The 18,855-nt window shown below is 41.0% G+C and overlaps 1 protein-coding gene across 1 annotated transcript; it reads right to left on the bottom strand.

Annotated features, from left to right (window-relative positions):
- Positions 1-3,798: 3,798 nt before the first annotated feature.
- COMMD5 (COMM domain containing 5) lies at positions 3,799-18,824 on the bottom strand. Its single transcript, XM_071569481.1, has 7 exons — positions 18,660-18,824; positions 16,935-17,095; positions 15,803-15,831; positions 11,995-12,045; positions 7,871-7,966; positions 6,262-6,337; positions 3,799-4,316 (listed from the first exon to the last, which is right to left on the bottom strand). The coding sequence occupies exons 1-7, from the start codon at positions 18,799-18,801 to the stop codon at positions 4,215-4,217; spliced, it is 657 nt and encodes a 218-aa protein (XP_071425582.1). The 5' UTR covers positions 18,802-18,824; the 3' UTR covers positions 3,799-4,214.
- Between the last annotated feature and the right edge of the window lie 31 nt (positions 18,825-18,855).

Genomic DNA, 18,855 nt, shown 5'->3' with positions numbered 1-18,855 from the left:
GAAACGTTCCAAGGGAAAAGGGCAACTGTGCTTATGAACTGCTCCTCTGGTGGAAGCTGTCTGTTTGGGAGGGTTCAGAACAGAGACCTTTATCCCAGACAGAAAATGGTTAAAACCTTCCCACAGATGGCCTATGGGCAACAACTCTGTGACTTCTTAGGGGAGAAACCAGCTGGGTCTGCCTCTGCTAGTTCCTTGTGTGTGTGTGGTGTTTGGTAAATGTTAGTACTTGGTGGGGTGTGACAAGTACAGAGTGACCTGTACAGTCACCAACAGCAACACACTTTAAAACCAAGGTACTAATTTACTGTTCACTAGAAGTCAAACAACTACAAAATATTTAATTCTGACATCAGGCCTGGCATTGCAAAGACTTATTTTAGCAAAAACAGCTGTGAGAATTGAACATACATAATCTAGATATGCTGGGGTGTTTTTATATAACACATCCTGAAAGCACAGAGTGTTCATACATTCATACATATATTCATGGATTTGGAGCAGCAGTAGGTCATGAGGTGTACTTGATTAGCAAGCAAAAAAAAAAAAAAGAAAAAAAAGAAAAAAAGAAAAAGTCAAAAAGCACCCTCCTGCCTATCTGCATTGTTCAAGAGATCAAGAACGGATTTATCCTTCACTTAAAACAGGAGAAGTTAAAGGGAGGTGGTGACTCACTCTCCAAAAGCACATCTCCCTTGTATGATTTTTCTACAAAGGCAGGTTTAATTTCTTCCTTTTAATGACAATGAGCACAATACTGATCTCCTTCCAGCAGTTAATGGCTGGCATAACAGGCACCATGAGCATGACTACATGCTTCAGCTTTCTTCTGGATCTATAAACTGCTTCAGGCTTTGAGACCACAAAAGGCAGCAATAAACCTGCATCTTTCCCCTTTCAAACACAACTAACCCAAGTGTGAAATTCCACCCCATCAGTCACGCTGACAAAGCTCCTTCCCTAGTGGAAGTAGGGATGTGAAAAGTCACATCAAAATACAGCCACAGATGGCTTTTTATTCTCAAGTGCTCTGCCCAAACAGTTGAGGCAATTAAAAAACCCACCAAGTGTGAAGCCTGACCAGTACGTCAGGAAGCTCCACTGACTTACAGGGAACAGGAAAGGAAGACATATGAGTTCTACTGGGTTATTTTGCCACTGAATCTCTGAATGACTTTTGGCACCTCTCTTTACCTCTCCTTTTGCATTCTGCCTACTATGACTACTCGTTCATGTACTGGGTGTCTTTGCTATCATACACACATGATTTACAATGTAAAACAATCCAGTCCAAGTTCTATTTTAAATCTATTCTGGCACATTAATCTTAAAAGAAAAGGCATAATGTTCCATATACTATAAAGGAAATTAAAGAAGAAATGTAACAGAGAAGTTTATGTTCATATGCCATGGTTAGAAAATTGCTAGAATTCAGATGCAAACACATTATCCAGTTTAAATAAATGTAAGGCACTGAGAGAGCAATGCGATCACAGGGGTCTGTTTTTCAGGGAAAAATACCAATAGAGCCTAAGAAAGGTTCTTGTTACCTACTGGTCCATGAACTGTGTAATAAGAACAAAACCCAGTGCCCTTCCCAAACAACCCCTGCCTGCCTAATTGATGACTGACTAGTGATCAGCTTGACAAGTGCTCAGGACCGACAAAGCGAGCACCCCACTCAGGTTGTATCTATCACGGCAGGATACTGGAAGGGGGATTCACAGCATGTCCTTGAAGTATAAACAAACCTAGAGAGAGCTGGGTAAAGTAATTTCAGCATTGAACAAATATTTAACATGTAGTTTGCCATGAAGTTCTGAGGTACCTGACAGTACTTTGAAGATTCACATTTTAACAAAACCGAGGAATTATCCACTATGCACTCCCATCAGCTATTTGGGTGGTGACTTCTGTTCAAGTACCCCTCAGCATGCATGGTGTAAACCTCCAATTAGAGCGAACTCCTGCTTAATGTGTGGCAAGAAAAATTTGAGACTAAATGGCTCAGAGAACATATGGAACCCATCCAGGGTTCCTCATGTTCACACAATCAGGAAGCGTCTCCATTCCTGGATAACAGACAATTGCTGTTCCAGGAGAACAACTGAATTCATATATTCTGTCGAGAAGATAAAGGTATTCATGGATTTTTCTACTCTGACCAGTAACAAATTACTTTGCAAATGCCTTGAGCAACAGATCATTTTATCCCCATGCAGCATTGCGTTTGCCTGAAAAGACTTCACTTAGGCTCAGTTTGAGCTATCTTTGCAGTTTGAAACCTTATAAACCTAAACATCCTGAAGGGAAAGGTTGTAGCAAGGAACATCATGATATATGTTTTGTTTCACAGCTTGTGATAATGTAATTCCAAATAGAAGACCAACAAGCTTCACTGAGTAACTAGTGCAATCCACAATCCACTTGAAGTTACAGGAGCTAATTCTTTATGTGCTTTGGTGTTTGGTGTGCCCTGAAAACAAAAGCTAAGATGCATCATGGATCAAAGCTGGAAGTTATTGATGAGTCCCCTATGAAGCAAATGGAACATGAAGCTTTTGAGCAGTTTGAAATCATGGCTGATGGTTTATTGGAAACTACGGGACACATTCTTCGGGTTGTAAAAGCTTTCTGGACCAGAGCTATTCGGCTATCTTTAGATTGGTAAGGACTGCTGTTAAAGAAGTCTACTCTTAAGAAGTATGACAAATAAGTCTTATTATGCTTGTTGTGATTTTTAAAATCCAAGTCATCCTTTCCTACACAAACATCTGTGGGAGTGTAAAAGGCCTTCTGAATCCACAATTTTAATTTCAGTAGTTTACTGTAGGGGGTGAGGAAGATAAAGGCAAGCTCTAGAATCACAAAACATGAGAGAAGTATGGGTGGTACTATTGAGAATGAAACCCTGCAATTAGCTGGAATAAGCCAATGCTTAACCGTGGCAGTAACATGTGCTTTCTAAAGTACACCTGACAGCCTGATAAAGCCTCCAGCTCTAGCGCCCACAGCCTGTGCTGTCTCCAGGCCCTTGCTCACAGCCTCCATAACTTTGCTGCTGGGGAAAACTCAGACAAGGACTGAGAAATGCATCCCTTCTTGGCAAAACTCTTAGGGACATATTTGTGGTCCCACAGCATTTAAATGAAACTTAAAACATATGCTTCAAGTTAAAGGAGTCCTTTCAAGGTTGACTCATGGGGCAAAGGAATAACAGAATAGACTATTTCAGTTGATCATCTAGGCCAACTGCTGGAGCAACTCAGGGAACTTCAGTCTATGCTTAAGTCCTTTCTTGGCCTGGGGCTTGGATATCCTCACACCTGTGACTTTCATCCCAGAGGCTGCAGGCAGCCGCTTCTTCCTGGAGTCTGACCTGCACAGTTAATGAGTCTATGGCTGTAGTGGACTACAAAATCACTGCCTCCCACTGTTCACCATCACTGAAGGGCCAGAGGTTTCTGCCTAGTCATGTCAGCTGATTTCATTCAAACATACAGGCAATAGGTGAAACAAGAGGCAGGCACTTCCAGTCAGAAACCTATGAGATGATTGCTGCTTAGCCCACTATAATCAACCAGATAAAGTCAGACTGCACCTTTCCACTTCTGTCATTCCATGGAATTAGTCCTGGAAGCTCAGCTGATACTTCTTTCTTGACATACAGACTTCCAGTTTTCTTCCAATTAGCCTTTAAATATCCGTAGCTATACCTCAGTCACTGACTGAGAAGCTAGACAACAATTTTACTAATGCAAAACTCAAGATTGCATTTGTCATACTAGAAGCCAGGAGTGGGTTTGTTATTTAATTTTTTTATTTGAAATATTGCAGAGCTTTCTTATGATACATACACATTGCTGGGCCTTCCGGTAGCAGACTTTCAAAAATAATTAAAGTGATGAATCATAATCAGAAATAAATGACTCTTACATCTATTAAGACAGTTATTTAAAAAATGTTTTGATGAATCACACAAAAATGCTCGCAAACAGCATTATATTTTTCATAGATATATTTTTTGGTTTTCCTAAGTCTTACAAAAAGAGCTTGTGCTTTTAACACTTGAATCGAAAAAATATTTACAGCAGACATCATAAATGCCACATTGAAGTTCATACAGGCAAAGCGGTGATGGTCCCCTGCTCTGCCATTCACAAAACATGCTGAGGGTTCCAGGCCTCTTCCATAAACTCCCAATTTAAAAGTGTTTAGTCTTGGATCTTCAGAATGCTCCTCTTCTCCAAGTCATTCATTTCCTTCAGTATAAGGGCAACATTGTATCTCAGTTCTTGAAACTTTGCAACCGGCACCTGAAACAAAATATTCACATTAGAAGACACAAGACCTCCTCTCGGGACCTTTTGCCAGGGCATGCCCATAGATAGGGAACATTGCAGCGTCAGCACAGTTTCTCACAAAATACTTTTATTTTTTTCAAACTTAAGACAAAAGATTTGAGGTTAGTCAAATCCAGTTAATTCAACTAAATTCATGTGGAAAAGGAGAGTGGAAAAAAACCTGAAATAACAGCTACCTAGTACATTTTCTGTACTGCCTGATGGGAGAAAGGAAGTACTACAGGATGCAAACTGAGGACTGCTGTGGTGAAGTAACAGTCATGGATTGGAAGGAAAGACACAGACATGCAGAAGGTCGTGGAACCTACAGAATTCTCAAGCAACAAATTCCAGATACTCTGCTTGTTCAAACTTGTAAGAGGAAGGAACTGAGACTCGAGGCAAGAGACTTGGCACCAACCTCAAGGGCAAAGGGCACTGGACATTGTCTATATGTGGAAGGCAAAAGACTTTGATTAAACATACAAAGCATTTTTAAGTGTGCAGGAGACTAATGGACTCTCCTTGATCATTTCAAGCCTAAGAAGCCACATGGATGGAAATTTGTTACATGTTAAGACAGTGACCCACACTTTGCACAGGCAGGGCACAATCACAGGTGCTCACGTGAGTGCCCACCCAGTCCAGCTGCTCCCAGGCTGCCTCATTTACTCCACTCCTCTGATTGCACTGAAGACAGCAGTTCTTTTGACAAAGACCCTTATCATCCTTCTGCCAACCGCAGCACAGATACCCAATTTTGTGAGAGGAGAATAGAAAAGGGTCTTCCACAGACTCACAACAAAAAATCCCCTAAACTCAAACCAAAATAAACTCAAACCAGAAACAGTGGCACTAAGACAAAGACTTGGCATATATGCCAGAAAATAAAGCCCCAGATCTAAACAGTAAAGAATATATACTAGCTTTTATTCTCACAGGTGAAGCTTACCCTGTTGTAAAGGGTTAACCTGAAGTTCATGGCATCATTTAAGTTCCATGGAAGACCTCAAATAGTGTTTGGGAAGCTCTGAGCTGGACTGTCCAGAGTGGTAAATTTGATCTCCCGTGAAGTGGCACCCTTAACATTTTGCAATGTAGAGAATCTATGCCTTCCACCACAGCTGCTTTCTTGCACAACATTTTAGCAGTAAAATCACTCCATCTCTTTCAGCCCACAGGGCTTTGGTACTCCTTCCAGACTACTACTAACTCAGGAACTGAAGCCAAAATCTGTATAGAGTTCAAAGGTAACAATGCCTGCTGTGCACTGAATTCCTGTATGCATCACCATGTTATTTATAGCACAAATAGGATTCCTTTTCAAAGGTTAAAATTATGGAAGAGTTTATGCCATCTTCTGGCAAGCCTTTAGGTACAGTGTCATAAACACTGTCACTGACTAATTCTGAGGTAAAAAGCAAAGAGGGTTTTTTTAAACTTTCTAGCAGCAAGAACAGTACTGAAGAAAAAGAATGAAACTACCTTTGCCACAGAAGAGAATGTTACCATTCTCTGCCAAATGCAGAAAATGTAGAAGTGTATCATACATTATATAAACTACCCCTGTAATTTTCCTGCCCTCAAAAGCCACCATCAGGTCTGAAGGTTATAGTTGATAACAACCCCGTAATTTTTAATCAGACCAGATATTGTGCAACAGCATTTTCAGTAATTAATATTCTTCTAAAACCCCAGATTTCAACAGAATTTGTGTAGGAACAAGGTATGAAATTATATTGGTTCATGTTTCATTATATATTGTATGCAGCAACACTGAACATGAAGGATTCCAAAGCAAACCAAGCAAAGGTAACACACTGTTTAAAAGAGCTTTAGTATTTTAAATAATAATTCAACTTTCTAAATAAAACTTCAAGTGGTTTATGTTTTTATTTATTATGGCAATAAGACTCACTTCAAAGCGATGAGCTGTCCCATCTGAAAGCTTCATCATCATCAGAATAGATGGTTGAAGTGCACGGGCCAGTGAACTGAAATTATTAACATTATTAGTATTACAGCAGGAGACATCAGCAGTGTGATGAGTACAGCATTGCACATTAACCATTTTAGACTTTCATGTAGGCTTTACACAGAACATGAGTAATTTCAGTCACTGAGTCCTTTACCTGTCTGTCTGGCAACTCATGAATGTAAGAGTCCAGTCCAATTTACCTCAGTATTGAGACTAAATATTTCTTTAATAATTTAGTAACTGCAAGTTTAGGAGCATTTTTGTTTTTACATAATCAGTTTAATGGAACTACAATAGGGATAAGAGCTGACCAAGTACTGCTAATAATAATGCACAGTTTTCCTATACAGTTGACCATGTTGCATTAATCCTTTCCATCCCTTCATACTTTCAACTGCCACCTCATTTGTGTAATCAAGCTCTTCCAGTCTTCATCCTAAATTTGTGTGTTGTTATTTTATATGATGACCCAAAGCAGGGAAATGAGTCATTCTTGTGCAGCTCCATCAACTGATGCTGCCAAAGCCTGCTCAGGTACTGACAGGCACTACAGCCAGAAGCCACCCTACCTCTCTGCAGAGGCTGTTGCTGGATGATAAACAAGAAATCCCAGGGGGAAGGTTAACTGGAAAGGAAAATAAGAGGAAGGAAAACAAAAAAGGATAATCTGCTGCTCCTGCGCTGTTCAGAAAACAAATCACAGGATTTGCATGCACCTTGCAAGCACTGCACCTGGGGATGTTTATCTGGATATTTTGCTCTTTCAGGTATAGATTTTTTTTCTGCAGTGATTCCTGTGTAACATGCTAACAATTTATACTACTAACAAATACTGGATCATCTTTCAATTTTGTTCATCTCAGACTGTCTTGCTTAGAACTAGACAGAGACTAAAACGGCACAGACAACAGCTTTGTTTCCTTCTGGCTCTGGCCAAAGATCTGTCCCCCAGCCGCCTCTGCTGTGGCAGGTGGCAAGAAGTCACTCACTGCAGGTACAGGCAGGATGATTACAAAGGCCTTTGATCTTGTTTTGTGAAAAAAACACAAGAGATAGTACAGTAACCAGCTGCATAACTATGGCAGTGGTAAAGATGATGTTCTGAAGCATCTCTTTGCAGAATCTGCAGCAGAATGTACAGGGAACGGAAAGTCATTTTAACATGTGCAACATACAAATGACAGTCTACTTGAAAAGTTGAATAGATGATTTCCCTCCCCTGTTCCAGTGTAACGAGAGCTTGCCTGGATGCTTGAGGCTCAATCCATTTAATTTATTCCATTCATCTCTGAGGACCTGTGGATTTGTATGAGCTCTATTAAGTTTTAAAATGACAGACTTCGAGTGAATTGTTAACAACAATAGCATGTATATACACTGTCTTCTACACTGTTCAGAAAATTCCACCCATAAACTGTTTAATACTGTTTATGCCAATCCCTAAAAGCAAGATACATTTTAACCCCGGTAACATTTTTAAGCAGCCCAAGAAATCAGTTTAACCTTAGGCAAAATAATTTCCAGGGACATGCATGATTCTCCTTTATACCTTGTGGATATCGCCACATCCACTCTCCACTTGAGGTCCTGGATACCTGGTAGCCTACTTCTCTGTATCAGAGCTGTGCCTTCAGAAGCAGGGCGCCTAAAGAGTCAATCAGAAACAGGAGACTGAAATGCAAATTCCTAAAAGAAAAAGCAATCTCAGGAGAAAACCCGATTCTTCAGAACAAACACGTCTGGAACTTGTTTCTCTCCTACAACTGTCCTCATTTAGAGAGGTCTGAATAAGTGGTGGTATCATGGATTTAAGACAGTTTTGCTCTGATTATACCCTTTTTCTATGCTTAACTATGATCCATGTTGAAAAAAGTGACCAAGTGCCTGTGTAATTCCAGTAAATTGATGTCACTATAAAGTTCAGTAAGAGTCATTGTGGTGGCTGGCATGTCTATTATTTCAATTATATGCAATTGTGAGGCATAGAAAAGAATCTGCAAATGTATCTTTACCTTCATGCAGATCCAAGAGAAACAAGCAACAGGAACAAGAGAGATGACTTAAGCAAAACAATCGGATGAGGTCACTGTAATTCTTCAGCAATTCAGTAATGGCAAGCAGCAATATTAAGAGTGTATTTTGACTGTATTTTGAAGTATACTTAAATCAGTGGTTCTTATTAATCCAACATAATTTACAAACTTTCAATTCCTTACATAATGTTCACTGCCAAGCCCAGCATAACTTTCAAGATTTTTGCCTAGTCTGATGTGTAAGAAACCAAGCACTTCCTTTGTTACTCATGTTGCAAGAAGAATTAGACTGATCAAGCCCTTATTTATTTCTGTAAGGAAATACAGTTGACAGTGGTTAAACTTCAGATGGTTGGTAATCTTTAAAGTTTTAACAGCATCTTAAGCTCTGGGTAACTAAAAAAGCCAAATCTGATACAAACACATAACAACCATTCATTTTTAGATAGATATGCACAAATAATCTCAGAATGAGGTCACTGAGCTGGTTCATTCAGGATCTGGAGTTCTGGACTTTGTGTTACTTACTGTGTGTTTTTTCTCTAAGCATCCCATGCCCCTGGAAGTTATTTACGGTACATTTCAAAGCTACTCCAATAGTCCCGCTAAGGGCAGGATAAGAAACGTTACATCCTTTATCCATGGTGCTACACATAATCTAATTACAGACTTTACATCAGAAGGGAATCCTCTCTAAACAAATCAGGGACTGTAGGAATGGCACTCTAACATCCCTGCTCAGATTCTGTGTGCAAGATAGCCAGTGCCTTTAGAAACTGCCCAGAAAGATTAATGATCCAGTAAGGTACACAGGACTGACAGGCTGAGATCCTCCAATACTCCTGCTTTTTGCAAAGGTGATATAGGGAAGAATTCATCCTTTTGGTGGGGGAGTTGGGTAGTGTCAGAAGTGACACACATTCCTAACAGTACAGCAAAGGAATGAGCAAAAAAAAGTAGATCAGCTGTTTCTTACTCACTGTCAGCTCCGGGATAGGAAGTAGGTCACCACAGCTGGGTGCAACCATGAGGAGCTGGAGTCTAGAACAGTCATTAGCAGGATTAAACAGTAAGAACAGACCTTTCCCTCAGTGGAGAGCTGCTGCCAGAGTATTGCTTAATTTGGAGAATCCCTAAAAATAGCCACACTGCTACTGTTTCCTTAAGACATGCTAACTCCCATCAATGGAAGGCAGTCCATTCAGTGCAGCACCAGCACTCTGGAGGAAGAAAGAAGTAGAAAAAAAAAGGAAGATGTTCTAGTTAGCAACAGTGGGAAAGACCAGCAATGGTGACCTCCCAAACAGAGGTGAAGCTGCTGAATAATGTTGGGCAATGGCATTTCTGTGGCTGAATATGAAGCAATATTTCTGGTCAGGACTGCACTTCAGTACCATTCCCTCAGGAAAAGTCACAGCTTTTATAGCTTAGTTTATGCTTCAGTCAGGACATTCCCAGCTTGGACAAGACTGCAACTGAAACTGCAAGGATCCTGTAAGGATGACAGAATGTGCACAGTGGCCAACATACATACAGAAATTATACAGGCTGCTAATCAAGCCATTGATTTATAAGAGGAATAGCAAAATGGAGCAGAAAAGGCTCAATGAATCTTACATCCAAAACCTATAGACTATAATTACATTTTGTAAACACTCTCTGTTAACAGCTGCAACTTACTGCAAGCACAGGGTGCAAAGGCAGAAGTCAGAACAAATAAAGGACCACAGATCAGCCAGAGATCATCTAAGCTATACGTGGAATGGATGATACACCTGACAAGAACATCTTTCTGCCACAGGATGCAGCACAAGAGCACCTGAAAATGAAAGATTAGAGCAGCAGCTGACCTAACAATAGCAAAACCTAAAGACAAGTTCTGGATGGTTCCCTATGCACATAACAAGACACGCCTAGCAGGCCACTGAACGGGAAGAATGAGTAAACCTGTATGTGTGAAATGCTGACAAATGGCACACAGAATGCACCCTCCTGGCAGAAACTAAAGCTACACTATTAAAAAAAGCAGCAATGCATTTATTATAACCATTCAGAAAGGGGGAAGTTAGAGTTATCCTTTCCCTTAAAAAACAGTTTTAATTTCATGCAGTTATTTGATGCTGTCAATGTGGCAAGTTTTTCTTTCCTTTCAGTCTGTGTAGCTTGATGGAACAGTGGGGACACAGAAATACAAATGTCAAATACTTCAGAGCTGTTGTTCAGTGAACAGATTTCCAAAAATAGGATAAGATGCCAGGAAAAGTATTAAAAATGGATTTTTCTGGGTTATCTAGCTCATACTGAATTTTTTATCAGATGCTAATACATTTCTTACCATCACAATCATATATATTTACAACTCAATAAGCATATGTATGATTCAGTGTTACATTTAAGATTATAAAAGCAGATCTGTCTAGAAATCAAATCTGAGGTGCTCTTCTCTGGTCTCAAAACACAGAGCAAGATTACCCTGGATAATCACAGCTTTCAAAATGAAAGAGCTAAATTTTCCAGCATCGTGATTTCACAGTAGAAAACAGACAATCATGCATGTTTCAAATTACATCTAAATTTATCTTCTTTTTCCATTGCAAACAATATTTTCACTTTGCAACCATGAATTTTGTATCCTTAACACCTATAATTCAAACAGAAGAGCAAAGATGAGAAGACTGAATTTATTTTTACTCCAAGAACCTTTAGCTGTAAGCCAAGATCTTAATCAAGGAAATGAAAAATATTTTTAACTTTGGTAGCAGCATTCAGACCCCTGTAAGGGTAACTGAAATACCACAACTGTGATTACCAAGATTCTATGCAAAGAATCTGGAGCAGACTTGGGTTAGTGATGCTGTGTGCTGGGTGAACTCAAGTTTTTAGGAAGAAAATTGGAATAATACAATATCCTGAGTTGGAAGGGACTCGCAAGGATCACTGAAGTCCAACTCCTGGCCCTGCAGAAGTTTTGCAGATGCAAAATGTTCAAGACATTTCTAGATGTAGAATAAGCTGAATACAGTTGAGCAGAGAATCATATAGAAAAAGGGAATCCCAAGAACAGACAAAGAGATAGGCTATTCAAAAAGCTCTTGATTCAGTACTTCCTCTGGAGTTGCTGAGGAATAATGCTTAAAAAATGAAATTCAGCTAGCAGAGCACTTGCTATCTCATGTGTGTCATGAAGTCACCCAGTGTGAATTCCCAATTCAACTGTACATTAAGAATTGATGAAATGCTATCTGAGAACGCTGCCATGAACCACAGCACGTAGAAGGCATATGGAGCTTGTCTCTCAACAAAGCAAGACTTTCACTTTTGCTCTAACTTGCAATGATAATGATGGCAAAAATGCTTAATTCTGCACTGCATTCTTCATCTGTAGGTACTGATGTACAGTCTATAGAATATCATAAAATGATGATCACAGAAAAATTGCAAGTTGATATGAAAGCTACTTAATGCATATGTAGCCACACAGGATGGACCTCATACTGTGCTGAATCAAAATAATGAGACAATTCTTGTTCTCACTAATTTAGAAAATTTTGCTGTCCCTTCAATAGGCAAGGAATTTGTCTCAGCAGAGCTCTGTGCAACTCTGCTGCCTGCACAATGCATGACATGTGAAGACACTAACCTGTTACCAAAGACTACACTGGAAAAGTCCACAATGAAATCTTCTGGTATCCTGAAAGAGAAGAACAATACAGAACAGTTAAGTTTTTTGTACCCACATTTATATGGCCTTACGTAAAAACCTCTAAATCTATTACAGAACACAAAAGATGTGTCAACATTTTCTATCCTTCATTGCTTAAAATTGCATCAGCTCTTATGTAAGCATTTCAGTATTGATTCAGTTGGGGGTCTCAAAAGTCAGTCTATGTTTTTATATCAAGAACCCTAAAAACTGTTTTACATCCTCCTGTCCTACCTAGTATGGCAACAATGAGTTTCAAAAAAACAGTATTTGCTTCACTTCTCACAGTAAAGTCAAGAAAAATTTTACTGATGGCTCTGGCAAGTGTAGAAGGCAGGCCAGCAATTCATGCTTTCAAAAATGCCAAACCTACCATTTCCCTTTCACCTGGAGTGAAATGAAAAGAAGACATAAGGAATTGTTCCCTCAAAAGTAAAACAGAGGCCCTTGTAATGAAGACTGCTTACAAAAGAAGCACACCTAACATGGGGACTGGCTGAACACACTAACTCATGCTCCATCCATCCAGTGCCTCTCCACTCCTTTACTATTGCTCTGACGCTGCTGTTGATTTTCAGTTCAATAGATCAGGCTGTGAATTGCAAAGACTACAGAGCAAACACTCTCCATTCAGCTGCCTTTGCCACAGGGACAGCAACCTCCTACAGAGAGGCAAGTTAGACAAGTGGAAGAAGTAGCTACTGCTGCCGCCACAGTAAATCCAGCACTCATCATGAATCACTGGCCAGAGACATTACTCAGCAGTGGCAGGAGATACACAGCGGTGCATCAAAGGAAAATCAAAGCAAACAAGGAAGTTACCTGTCCTAAAGAGCTTACAGTGTCTAATGATGGGGGAAAAACAACTTCTCAATTCCCACAGTGGGAAAATGAAACAGCAGTTACTATGGCTGGAATTCCTAATGGAAGAGGTGGAGTTACACCACTTCTTTAAATGGTGCTTGGATAAAGAGGGATTCTTTTTAGCAAGTACTAGAACAGTGCTGTCTTGGTTGCATGAATCTGTCTTTCAGAAGAGACAAGGCAACTTCTGCAAACATTACTTACACTTTCCATGCAAGTGTATCATTTAACCCAGTCTGAGCATGACTGGATATCCTCTCTATGGAGTAAATAGTTGGAGAGAGGGGGCTGCAATAAGTTTGTGATAGTATTTAGCACAATACTTCAACTGTAAGAGCAAGTGTTACTAAAACAGAAGCATTAACATTACCTTTGAGTTTGCATTATTTTTGCTGCGAAGTCAATGATTTTGCTGAAAATTCTGTTCCTGGTTCAAGCACCTTGCATGAGGCCAGCCACACACACTAAGCAGATCAGACAGAGCACGGCACAGCTCAGCCTGAGCTACAGATGGCAATCAGTTTACAAAGGAGCAGACTGAGCAAAGGACTCAAAGGGTAAGAAATGTGTGAGTACGTCTCAATCCCCTGTTATTGGCTTGAGCCATAAAATTATTAAATAACATAAGAGGGGAACAAAAACCCAGCATCCACAATCTAGAGTGAATTTATTCTCACTCAGGCTAAGAAATAGGGAATACGGAGTGGCAACCCTTTGAAACCAGAGGTACTGATGTAGTTAATCAGAAGTGGGCATGCCTCCCAGTCTCTCTCTCCACAAAAACTAAAAGCCAAGACCAGGTACCTCACCAGGAAATAGAGAATTTACATGAGTGGAATTAGTTCAAGGTTCAGCTTTGCTGAAGGGAAACAAAACAGAACGCAGGAAGTTAAAAAAAATGGTAACCTGGGGCAGAGCTCAAACCTTTTAAAAGAAGACACAACAAAAAAAGGGAAATAAGCCATTATTCTGCCTTATGTTGCAAAATACCTGCCCAAACACTTGGTGCCAATAATGCCAAGACACTGCTGCTCAACCAGTTATATGTGTTCTTCATGCATTTGGTCACAGGATGACCCACAGGAGCCACTGCAGGAGGGTAAATATCTGAATGTAATAAGTTAGTGCCTTGAAAACATGCAGGCATTTCAAACTCAAATGCATTGGGAAATACAAGAAATGACATTTCCCACAGGAACCAAAGATGCTAAAGGTACTACCAAATTTACTAAGTATCATAGTTTGAAGTAGAATAAGCTATTTAGTCTTCTAAAAGTTTGGCCACAAGGTGAACAGAGCTACTCACAGGAAAAAAGACTGTCAGAGACAGAAGTTAGGAAGAGCCCCAGTACTGCGAGAATCAAGGGAGAATAGCAGCAACAAGCAGCACATAAAACATACAAGTCTGCAAGAAACACAAATGCAGCTACTTGAACTATTGCTACTAGTTCAGTCACATTAACCAGGACAAAAAGATAAAAAGACTTGTCAAGATATAAGAGATATAGGAAAGATCATCTAGACTGAAAAGTGTCTGAATAAAGTGCATGAATAAACCATAAAGTGAGGAAAAAACCCCAAAACACAATCACAAAAGTGTAAAGCATTAAAGTGTGGTCAAATGACAAGGACAGGGACCTGGGTGTGTCTATTTCTAGACACAGCCAGCCTGGCCTCTGACTTCTGGCACTCCTATACCAACTTTCTCCACTGCTTGGTACAGGAATGAGTATTCTAGCCCCTGAGAACTTGGCATGGAGCTTTTGGTGCTCTTCATTAGTCCATAATTAAACTGAACACATTTTGTGTGCACCTCAAAAAACATCAGCTCCCACTGGGTCAAAAGCAATTCATCAGTTTCTTACTGACCTACTTTAACCTGGGTGTGAACTCCACGGTGTGGCAGAGGCAGCAGCTTGCATTTTAGCTCAGCAGACAAAAGGCAGGCCAAAGCCCAGCACTGACCTGCAGGGAAACTGTATCAACTAGCAAGGCCCTAATTTCACCTTTTGCTGATTACACCCCAATTGCATCTAAATCTGCAACTTGAATTTGTCTGAAGTTGCTCATGAAGTAAATTATGCTCGTGACTCTACAGAGTCCAAGGATAAAGCCAATGTGCAGGTTAACAGGCAAATAATGATGAAAAAATATAGAATAAGAAATATATCTGTTTCTCCTAGGTGGCAATTGGAATGCTTAGAATTGCGCCAAAATAGCATTTTAAAATAACTGAGCCTTGGTGCAGAGGTTTCTCTACAGCTGAAAACATCAACTACTATTATTCTCTCACTGCTACTGAATACAGAAATAAGGGAAACCCCATAAATATTATTATCATCTGGTATCTGGCTTTTGGATGTGACCTTCTATTCAAAGATACTCTGGAGAGACTGATACAGAGTTTGACAAAGCCGTAACAAAGGTTATGACTTCTTGGGTAATGGGCAGGAGAGACTGTAGCTGAACAAGGTGGAAGGGTTTCATGAGTAGTATATGGTTGGCCTTTATAAAGAAGTGAAAAAGCAGGGCACTTCCTTAGCTTCTGAAATGTTACCACTGTCTTACCAAACATGTTAAAAAATATTGCAGGGCAAAGTGGGGATGGCAGAGACAAGGTCATTCACATTTGCATAACCTACATTACAGCCTAAATAAGACCATTCTCCCCAGCATGTGAAATTCACTGCTCATGCTCAGGGCTAAATCAAGTCTTACACAACACCTGGTTTTACGTGATGTTTGGCAACAGATGTGTTGCATGTTATTTACAGGTAAGTTTCATAGCAACTTTGTTGTGCAAAAAAGTTGATTTGGGGAAGCAGTTACATAAACATTATGAAAAAACAAACATTAAAAAAACAGACATAAACAGGCATACCTGAGCTCCTTCAGGTCTTCCTTAAAAGCCTAGAAAGACAAGGAAGGTGCAATTTTACATGATGTAGCCTTAAAAGATCATTTCTTATCTAGTGAAACAAGAGTGGTTTCTTGCTTGGTATCTCTCCCCAGAAGTTTGAATCTCAAGTGCCAGTAGTTTTGAAATGATAGGCGGCATACTGAGAAGATTTTTCAGGAGTGTTCAATCAAGTTCTGACTTAATTTTAAAGACTTAACTATTTTGGAAGCCTTTATTTTTCAAAACAACATCTCTGCCACTTCTCTTACATAGTTATCCAGAACATGTTCTTCTTTTAGAGTAACTGTGTGCCCTCACTCTCAAATATGTTTTGCAGTAGCTTGTTTAGATTATAACAACAGAAAGGAAGTGGCAAAAGGTAAGGTGTGAATACTAAAAGGATGCTTCCATTATGTTTTCTGCACTATGTGAACATGCCCAGTATGCCTAAGTAAATATGAAACAGTATCTCAAACAAGAGAGAGGTGCTGGAAGTCCAGCAGTGGTTCACTGACATAAAATGAGAAAGGAAAAATTTAAGGAACATGAAAAATGAGAGAAAATGGCATGAAGGGATAAGGGTTGGGAACACAACAAGCATCTACATACACCACACATCCCCAGCATAAGTGGAAATTACACTTTCTTCCAATTTTCATGTGTTGTTCTGGCCATAAGACTTTCCTTCCTCTTTGGCAGAAATATGAACAAAGGTAGGCAAGCAAATAGCAGAAATGATAAGCATGGACAAAAAGAGTGGTATGTGAACACCCAGTTGGGGTAAGAGAGAGTGGCAATGCCTATGAAATAACACTTTGCTGTGGTTTCTTTGGGGGTTTTAATTTCAGAGTGAAAACAAACATGTACAGTAAACAAAATGCTGAAGCAAAAATAGAGCAATCTTTTTCCCAAAGCTTAAATACTCTGTCAAAAAGCACACTTTAAATCTACCCAAGTGAAATAACAAGCTCTAGATTTTTAACAGTTTCTTCCAACGACTTTGACTTGGAATAATATTTTTATGTGCAGAACCCTACCCTGGCAAATAGGATTTAATAACTCATACCTGATGCAGTTTTTAAGTTATCAGGGTCCAAATACTCCCAGAACTTACTTCTTGTTTGAAGGTTGATATGGGGAGTCTCAGTGCTTCTCGGAGAAGGGTATACATGCCAGCAATGAGGAAAGCAAGTTGCTCTTCTGAGAGATTAGCACTTTCTGCAATCAGCTTGACAGATTCCTTGCAGTCTTTTCCTTCCAATGCATTAATGGCGACTGTGAATAAGAAATCAAAGCAACACCCCTTTAAAAAGAGGAAGACCTGGAGACTGTGAACATTCATATAAACACGTCTATGATTTTACTTGACTTAAGGTACTTTTACACCAAAATCAAACCCAGATACTCAGGCTTTCCGGCACTGGTAGAGCATTTCAGTCTCTGTGGTCCCTGCACTGGACAGCAAATACAGTTCAACATCTGTATTTAGTTTTGTCCCAAATGCATCTGTCTATAGGTAAGCTTTACTACTTCAACTACTATGAGGAAACCCTGGATACATTGTTCTATTTCTGACACTTCACAGTAACACTTTGAGACAAACCAGCTACCAGACACTGAGTCCTTCTTGACTCCAACCAAAAAGGAAAATCCTGACAGGGTATTAGCTGAGAAAATGTGTCAGGGTTGCAGCACACCACCACACTGGGCAGCAGCTGCCCCCCTCTCAGGTGGCCACAAATAAGCATTGCTTTTGCTTTGCTAAATATCTCTTCCATTAATCCATGATTATTTTACATACCTTAATTTACTCAACTGAGCAACTCTTCATTTTGATGGTTAAAAGTGCCTTGAGAAAATTCTCACCACAGGGAGAAGCCTCACAGACAAAAATGCAATCAATCATTGTCAATCTTACAGCCCCAACCTCAGCAAGAACCTGCACCTTGAGGTTCCTGTATTGTCTCCTGCACATTATGAAGATGCCCACAGGGTCTCTGACTGTCACACACAACCTGACAGGGACTGGGCCACTGGCTCTGGGGCACAGGGATGAGAGAGGAATGACTTTAACAGCACTCAGCATCAGTTTAGGGGCCATCCATAGCTGCAGAAATCTGTTCTTTGTTCTCATGTATTTTACAGAATTGTAGAAAACAATGAAGAAAGCCCTTGATCGTATTTAACCTTCAGCTCCAGCTTCCTGCTGTGAAAGGCGATGGGGAAGCGCCACAGGAGTTGCAGCCTCTCAGCTGTCATAGAAGCACAGAATGTTCTGAGTTGGAAGGGTCCCACAAAGATCATCGAGTCCAACCCTTATCCTGCCCAGGACCATCCCCAAGAGCCATAGCACATCCCTGACAGCGTTGCCCAAATAAATCTTGGACTTTGTCAGGCTCGGGGGTGTGACCACTTCCCTGGAGACCCTGCGCTTAATCACCATATAGGTGAAGAATCATTTCCTAATATCCAACCTAAAGCTACGCTGACATAACTTTAGAACATTTCCTGGTCCCTGACTCTGGTCCCCACAGAGCAGAGATCGCTGCCTGCCCCTGCTCTGCCCCTCCCGAGGAAGCTGGAACTGCAATGAGGTCTCCGCTCAGTCTCCTCAGCTGAACACACCAAGCGCCCTCAGCCGCTCCTCATGCGGCTTCCCCTCCAGGCCCTTCTCCATCTCCGCAGCCCTCCTCTGGACGCTCTCCAATAGCTGTCCTTCCCTTCTCGAGAGGATCCACAGCTTCCTCGGGGAACGCGGCTCCGGCTGGGAACCCCTCCCGTGCCTGCCGGGGGCTGCGGCTGCCCTTGCGGGCCGGGGCGGGCCCCGGCCGGGCCGTACCTTTGAGGAGCCGCCGGAACGTGTCCTTGGCCAGGTCCTGCACGCCCCGGGCCATCGCCTCCACCTCGGCGGGCACCCGCGGGCCCAGGAACCCACGGCCGCCACCGCCCTCGCCGAGCCCATGGCCCACCGCGGCCGCCATGGCCCGCCCCGCCCCGTCCCGCTCCTCCCCGCCGCGGGGGGCGCTGCGGCCGCG

This window comes from Pithys albifrons, chromosome 14, assembly GCF_047495875.1.
Source record: "Pithys albifrons albifrons isolate INPA30051 chromosome 14, PitAlb_v1, whole genome shotgun sequence".
Taxonomy (NCBI): domain Eukaryota; kingdom Metazoa; phylum Chordata; class Aves; order Passeriformes; family Thamnophilidae; genus Pithys; species Pithys albifrons.
This window is presented reverse-complemented; position numbering and strand designations above follow the sequence as displayed.

What these genes read in the sequence shown, in the direction of transcription:
- COMMD5 (XM_071569481.1), bottom strand. Translation starts at nt 18,801, where the DNA reads ATGGCGGCCGCGGTGGGCCATGGGCTCGGCGAGGGCGGTGGCGGCCGT. An exon ending in GAAGACCTGAAGGAGCTCAG is followed by an intron (nt 12,046 to 15,802) that starts GTATGCCTGTTT and finishes CTTCTCTTTCAG; the next exon opens with GATACCAGAAGATTTCATTG. An exon ending in GGACAGCTCATCGCTTTGAA is followed by an intron (nt 4,317 to 6,261) that starts GTGAGTCTTATT and finishes ATTTTGTTTCAG; the next exon opens with GTGCCGGTTGCAAAGTTTCA.